The following is an 8,107-nucleotide window of genomic DNA, read 5'->3' as shown; positions in this document are numbered from 1 at the left end:
GAGAATCTGCTAATTTGGTTGAAATAAAGAATGGAGAAATTAAATAGGTAGAGATTCCAAATGTGTTGAGAAAGTCATTTCCGCAAGTGTGCAGTCAAAACTATTCTGCCAAGTTGTTTGTTCTTAAAGAGACTAAGGAGGAAGAGGAACAGAAGAGAAAACCATCAAGCATCGACCTCACCAGATTTCCTAATTTGTTCTTGACTGTAGAACTAATTAGAAAAGATAGTAACTATAAAGATGGAAATTTAAAATTTCTAGATTAATTATCTATGAGCAATAGCATGAAGGAAAAACAAAAGGTTAAGTACTGCGGCTGACTCAATCTTAGATATTTCTTATATTTGGATGATCGAGTTTGGTCATTAAATACCTAAGCTTTCCAAATAGATTTGATATAAAAGTTCAATGGCACAATCCCAGATATGTATGATGACATCAGAAAGGTAATGCTTTGTATAGCTTTTTTTATCGCAAAGGGTCCCTTTGTATGATTTAAAACAAATATTATGACTAATTACATATACATATATATATATAGAGTTAACATAAACAATTAATAAGAAGAGGCCTGCATATATAGGTCATCTCGATCTGCTCTGGCTAAAAGGGAAAAGAAGGTTGTCTTGCGTCTATCCAACGTCCCAATGTTAGCAGTATTCTACCTTTGTTGGCTAAAACACTCCCATTAGGTGCACTTTTTCTTTTGTTCAATTCAAGCTTAGAGGCAAATTTCTCAATTATTCTTTAAAGCCAAATGTTAATCACAAAATCCGAAAAGGGATGACCCAACCTTAGGCAATCATAGGTGTCCTGTCGGCCAGATTGATTAAGAAAATTCCTTCTCATATCTTTAGTCATGGTTTATTTGAGCTCTCCCCATCTCATTTTATGTTCAACTGCATGTATAAGTAATCCTACTGAGCATCTATAATGGCAAAGTCTTGGAAGAATTAACAACACTGTCTTTGCTCCACATCAAAGTCGTTTAAGTTTCGAATTAAATTTCGCTGTTGAAAGGCTCATGTGAGTGTAATTAATTTTACTGACTCCATATTTTCTCTCCCTATAGTTGACAGACTGATCACAAACTAATGACCTGACAAATAAGGGAAGTGTGGAAGATGAATCTCCACAACTAGAATACATCTATTTAATTAGGGTTAATGATTATATTAAATCATCAGACTATATAAAATGAAAAATCTCGTTAGTTAAGTATAAGTGTTTTAAGCTATATATGAACATTGTCTGCCATATTTCTTCATTGAAATGACAGCACCAATGACAGCGCTAGCCAATCAGCACATATATTATAATCGACCATTTTCTGGGCACTAACGAACTTAATTTCAAATTCAAAATCACATAATTAATAGGGAAGAAAACAATGCTAGTTCTATTAACTAATATCAATCTTTAAAGGTTTGGATGTTGTTCTTAGATTAAGTCCAGAGTCCAGACAGTAAAGCAGTAAAAGTGCCAACACAATAAAAGAGAGAAAAAGGGGAGTCAGAAAAAAAAAAAAAAGACTAGCAGAGAGAGATGAAAACTGACTACCATCTGCAAGGAAGCCATTAAACAACTATAATACTAGACAAATCTGACACATGATCCTCATGTAAAGTTCTTTCGGAGGTCTTAGCAGCAAGGGACTGTATTGCCAGTACCCCATTAAAGAAATGGGAAGAAAATGGGCTTAAAAGGAAGGGAGATACAGATATGAAGACAGATGAAACCAGCAAATATATATGGTTTGGCATACATGAATATTCAAAGTACATAAAAAACAAGGAGCAATTAGATGCTCTCAGTTCCACTTAGGCAACAACTGCTAGTACAACCACTCCTAGAAAGACTTTTTTAGTACTACTATTAGTCCATTACTGATGATACTAACACTGTTTGCATCAAAAGCAGATTCAAGGAATCCCCAAATCTCTAAAACATTACCAGTTTTTTAACACTCTAACAGCAAATGGAAAGCATAGAAAAGTAAAACTACCCTAAAAATATACTGTCTTAAATACCATATAACTGATGATAAAAGTAAAGAAAACTACCCCACATAAATCAAGCAAGTAGCAACCAGGGAGAAGCATTTACTCATAGTAGAGAGTAAACTGCTTGCATATATGGGGTTTTGCTGATGCATATTTAATTTGCACCTGGTGCTGGTGGCAGAGTTGGGATTTGTTGAGCTGGTGGTCGTTTACGCTTCTTCTTCTCATAGCTAATCCCTCTTGCTTTTGACTGCAAATCACGAACCTCACGAAGATAAAGCCTCACAGCCCGTGCCCAAATGGGTTTGCTTCAGGTTTTCCTCCATTTTCTTCAAGGCAGCACGGAGGCGGCCGATGAGAGCATCGAGGCTACCCCAGCTGACGAAGCGGGCAAGGGCAAGGGGCTGGCGGGTTCGGGTGGCCGTAGAAGGGGCAGATTGGAGTGTGGACTTTGGTTTTGCCAAATTGGTCGAGGTAGCGAAGGAATTCCAGGACGTGAGCTCCACTGCACCTGGAGAGGGAAAGTGGGGGCCTATGGTTCTTCAGGTACTGGCCAAAGGTGTTCCAGTCACGGCGCTTTTGGTTCTCATAGCGGCTCGAGGTTGAAGATGACGACGGAGAAGACGGAGAAGCCAGTGAAGCGGTACCGTTATTGCTAACGTTGAGGCTGGCGTTTTCGGAGTTGGAGCTATCCATTTCTCGAATTGAATCCATGGAGGGTGCACAGGTTTAATAGCTCAAAACTAGAACGCTCCTTGGATTTTATTAAATTTTGGGGTACGAAAAGGCCAGTTGGTGTGTTGCTGATGGGATGTTTCTCTTCTTTCTTCTTTCGTCCAACAACTTTCGATCTTAACTAGGGTTTCCTTTCCTTTTGGGGTGATGATAAAACACTTTTGAGTGACAATAAGACAGTCTAATATAGTCCTAACAAAAGGGAAAGGAAAGAGAGAGGGATAGAGCAAAGCTGAAACTGTTGAAGACAAGTGAAGGAACTGAAACTTGTGGTTTGTTATAATTCTTTCAGGTAGCCAGCAGCTAAGTCTACTTTTCTGGCAGACGTCACTGTTGATATGAAAACAACACAGTCAGGAAGAGAAAAAGAGAAATACTTGGTAATAAAGAAGGGAAGACTCTGCTGATCAGTGCTGATTAATGATTGATACATTAGAGAATTTCCATATTTGAGGATGTAGAATGGAAATGGAGAGGCAGCCAAAAGAAGAGAGTTTGGAGATGAATACTTTTTATTATGAGTTGGATAGGGTAGGGATGGGAGAGGGGTTGATGATCTGATGAGATTGATGGGAAGGAGAGAGAGAACTCCCTCTCTCTCTCTCTCTCTCTCGCTCAGAAGAGCTTTTCTTTGTTTGGAGCAATACTAGAAAAACTTGAGGTTTTTTGCAGCAACAGCTTTGGCTGTGGAGTGGAAATTTTGTTTTTCTGGAATATATTACAAAGTGATTGGATTTTTTTGCTAAAAGAAGGTAAAACAAAGAGAGCTCTTTCAGCTGTTAATGGGTTTTTATCATTGTTGATGACATTCTTAGAGAGAGAACTCTGCTTAGGGGTTGTGGAAATGAAAAATAATAATAAGAAAAAAAAAAACCCAAAATAGAGGGTCAGGCAGTAGGTTGGGATGGAGACAGGAAAAAGTTTTGAAGGGTAAAATTTAAGGGAATAACATGATTTGTTTCTTGAACCTGTAGTGTGGAATGACAGTTCCTTCTTCATTGACCACAATGCCCTTGGCCTATTTTCCCTTTCGCCCTTTTTCTTCAACCCTCTATAATAAAACTTTTGTTCTCTTTTCTGACACTTGCATTCGGCCCAATTCTCTCTTCAAAGTACTCATCCAGGTTATCCTTTAACTCATTTAAATTTGTTTTTAATCTGTTTTGGCAAAGGGTATCATTTAGTTATTTAACACAAAATTCTTCATTGATTTTATGCAAAAATCTTATAAACAGTTTCCTTCTGATTTTTCTTAACCCCATTTTGAACACCTGATCTGATCATGCAGCCCCACTTGCCTCTTACAAGGACTAATCAACTATCCACTAATTAGCTGCATGATTAACATTATCTTCTAACTATTTTTGTATGAGCTTTTTTACAAATGTTACAAGCAAAACAAAATTAAATGCAAAATATTGAAATGTTAAAAAATATTGTAGAAGAACACAAACCATGATTATTAGGTCCTGTTAGGATCGTTCTTCAGAGATTTCAACTTCTTGGCAAAAGCCACTACGAATATCCTCTAGTAACCACTTTTACTATTATAATAACTTTACTCATCCCATAATAATTTTTATTTGTTGTTTATATAATTTAAATTTTAACATGAGATTACAAACACATGCATATATACCAGCTTCTACTTTTAATCATCTTTTCAATAATAATAATAATAATAACAACAACAGACTAATAATTATGAAATCTTGAATTCAAATATGAATATATCCCCATGTGTGTATGTGTGTGTATTTTAATTATTGAAGTGTAATATTTATTTATTGTTAATAAAATAAAGGTTTTGTATATACCTTCCATTCAAAAAATCTTGTTAAAGAAAACCAAATGCTGTGCTTCATTAATTGCACAGGGCAGGCACAAAGTAGGAAGGAAAATAAAGGAAGAAATCAGAGCAAAATGAATAAATTTTGCATGTTATAGTTTCTTAGAAAGGCGTAAGAAGATTTAAGTGGCAAAACGTTTGTTTTTAATTTTTTGTAAAATAAATTAAAAAAAAAAAGATTGATATTTTTGGATTTCTTTTTAACAAAAAGGTAAATAAAATAGAATGGTTGAGTGTTAGTATTATCAAAGGGGGGCTTGGGCTTTGGAGTAAATTGGCGCAAATTGGTCCAAAAGCAAATTGACTAAAACCCACGGCTTTTTACTGTAAATTCATACATGGTTTTCTTGCACCGTTTATGCCAATGCCACCACCCCATACATCTCCTTCAAAAAAGACAAAATTTAATAAATCAAATGAAAAGAGAATAGAGAATAAATATAGAGCCATCACCAATTCTCTGCTTGCAAAACCTTAGAGTTTAAAATCTGCAAAAAGTTAAATGAATAGTTTATTAATTTTTATGCATATTCTTTTTGGCACATATTAAATTATTAATGTTTTATATTTGATATTATGCAGTAGCCCTTCTGTTCCTAAAATCATAAAGATTGGCATAACCAGAAAATTTTTGAAAGTTTATAAAGTTAAACCTTTATAGAAATGTGTGATTTGTAGACATTCATTTCAAGCAAAAGGAAGACACGGGGCAGTAACTTCGATACAGCTACACTTGTACTAGGAACTCTAGGAATGTAATTGGCCCAAATCATTGCAACAAACTTTTAAATCCTTTTGTGAAATCTTCAGTAACACATAAAAATTCCCTTATAAATCTCTGTAAATTAAGCATGGGAAATGTTACAACTTAAACTTGATATCTTAGCTCTAAAAGCTGAGGATCTCTTTTCGTGAATTATTTTTGAAAGATTCAAAAGGAAATATTATATTTTAAATATAAGATGAATCTTGACTCATCTAATCCTTAAAAATATAAACATAGATGATAAATTTGATAACTTTTCTTTTAATCTTAATGCATATGCGCGCATGCACTTAACTTCCTCTTTTCTATTAATGATATCAAAGCTAATCGTTCATTCAGAAATAAAAAAATTATATGTGTACTAGTTATTTTAAACTTCATTGTTTGAAATTTTGAGACAAGAGGAAATTGAACCGCAACTGTTGTAGATAGAATCATGACCCTTCATTGACATATAATTAATAATCCAATTGATTTACAATGAATGTTCACTTAAAAAATTATGAAAAATTAAGATTTTGGTTGAAGTGAAAAGTGCTGTAAATATGTTCTTTCACATTTTCTCTTCACAAAGCGATGAAACAGAGGCAACTACTTCTTACATTGCTGAAATTAACATTGGTATTTTTAATTATTCGTACATAGAGGGTTTTCTTTCTTTTTTCTTTTTCTTAATTGTTCCCTATGATGTGGACTTATTGCTAGCAAAAATATATTCCTTTATTATCAAGAAAAAGATTTTTTTTTTGTCCGAGAAGAAATTAATCTAAGAACCTCAATGAAATATTAAACAATGATAAATGAGATATTATCATTTATTTTTATCAATTTTAATATAGACGTCTACTAGAATTCCAATATAGGACACAAATGCTTTACTCATTAAAGGGGAAACAAAAGAAAGAAAGAAAGGGGTTTTAAGTTGAAATCAGACGGCGTGAATACCTAGAATGAACAAACCCGAAGGACAATGAATGTGCCTCACATAACTTGCATTCATTCGAAGCTATTGCAAGGTGTAAGGCTACATTTATAAAGATAGGTTGCAAGGAACAGTATTAGACAAGAAAAGGGAAAGGTGAATGTTGCTCCCTCGAGGAAAGGAAATATTGTTAATTTCTATTATTGTACTAGCAGTTCTCGTAACTATTATTGGTAAGCTCCCTCTCCAATCAGAAAAAAAAAAAAACAAAAGTATATGTCCAAATGAAATATACATATATTAAATAAAGTGATTAGCTCCATGATTGGTGCTTATATTATTCTGTTTTTCTGTTAGGTAAAAACGCAAGACGAATTGCAAAGCCGATGAACGCCCATATTTTAGGGAATCATATCTCCATTCACTATTTTAGTCATCGTCCTTGCCCCAAGGCGGCATAATCCTTGCTCCCCACCATGATATGATATAATTTACTTTATGTGTACCTGCATTTATTTTTTCCATTGCACGAGAATTAAACTGAGTTATGAGTGCTTACTATTTCCTCAGTTTTGTAAATTTAAAATCGCATCAAATGATCAAAATCATGCTACTTGAAATATAAAGAGAGATGCAAAATGTATCTCTATGATATAAAACGTTATGTAAAATTGAGGTATTTATACACAATATCCCTAACTTAATCCTAAACTCTAAACTCTAAACTTTAGCTACTGAGGGATGAATTGAGGATAGAAATTGGGCAGAAGATGTTGTCATTCAAAAGCTAACCACGTGTTGCTTGGCTCATCCTATAAAACGTGTATGTTTATATTCGTTTTATATATATGCAAGAACCTTGTTTACACTAATTAGTAACCGAATTGAGCTCCTACGACAAGTGCTTTAGGGAAATGGGTTTTGGAGGAGGGGGATACACAAAGGGAACCGTGATGGATCTATTGATAACTTTTATTGGAGGTGTCCAACCGAATATGATAAAAACATATCCTGTGGCAGGGTTCATATCTCAAATTTGGATGTGATAGTAATGGACCCAGAGACATATTGCCTCAGATTTCAAATGTCACAATGCCATATAAAGGCATCATCAAAAACTATGATGTCAAACGAGAAGAAAATTGTTGATTGCTTGTAGTTAATACATATAATCATACAATAGTAGTATCCAATAATTGGTGGACTAGGAAACTGTGAACTCCTTTTATGTTAGCCAACTGACCTTTCCAAGGCCCCGGCCCCTATATGTTTTATGTCCAAAGATTGGACAGGTGAAACAGGAGCTAAGGTAGTTGAGACACATGCACCATTATTGGAAACTTCAAACTTATGCATGACCTAAACTATTCAAAGCATGTGATTGTGCTTGAGCCACTTTATTGTGACAAAAAAAGACCAACATGCAAGATGCAAGAGTGTCAAATCCATGCCAAGGCAAAGGCCTTCATTCCTCGGGCAGGTTTCACTCTATTTTCCCTTGATCTCAAAATCTCTACCAATGATCTCTATATGCCGCAAATGCACGGGAGACTTGATCAAATTCTTGATTTCAAACAAGAACATATTGGTCTGAAGAGTCAGAGGATGCACCTTGCAAATTATTTTTGTAAAATTTTATATATGTATAATAAATTCTATTTATCTAGGTTTATTATAGCAGAAATTTAGAGTGCACACAAACATATTTGATATTTTATCTATGATTTTGGTTAGGGGCGGAGCTAACTAATTTTTATTAAGAGAGTCAAAGGTTAAAAAGAATAAATGTTAAAAATTTTTAAAACTAATATATTGAACTTAACCATTGATAA

At 34.3% G+C, this 8,107-nt stretch overlaps 1 protein-coding gene across 1 annotated transcript; it reads right to left on the bottom strand.

Moving 5' to 3' along the window:
* Positions 1-1,736: 1,736 nt before the first annotated feature.
* On the bottom strand, positions 1,737-3,604 carry LOC110413982 (protein LIGHT-DEPENDENT SHORT HYPOCOTYLS 3-like). The gene is given in 4 exon segments (XM_021425030.2): positions 1,737-2,297; positions 2,300-2,338; positions 2,341-2,381; positions 2,383-3,604. Coding segments are annotated over 4 exon segments (555 nt in total). The 5' UTR covers positions 2,718-3,604; the 3' UTR covers positions 1,737-2,157.
* Positions 3,605-8,107: the final 4,503 nt, after the last annotated feature.

The sequence above is a fragment of the Theobroma umbraticum genome, unplaced genomic scaffold (assembly GCF_002168275.2).
Source record: "Theobroma umbraticum cultivar Fairchild unplaced genomic scaffold, ASM216827v3 scaffold_4.1, whole genome shotgun sequence".
NCBI lineage: Eukaryota > Viridiplantae > Streptophyta > Magnoliopsida > Malvales > Malvaceae > Theobroma > Theobroma umbraticum.
This window is presented reverse-complemented; position numbering and strand designations above follow the sequence as displayed.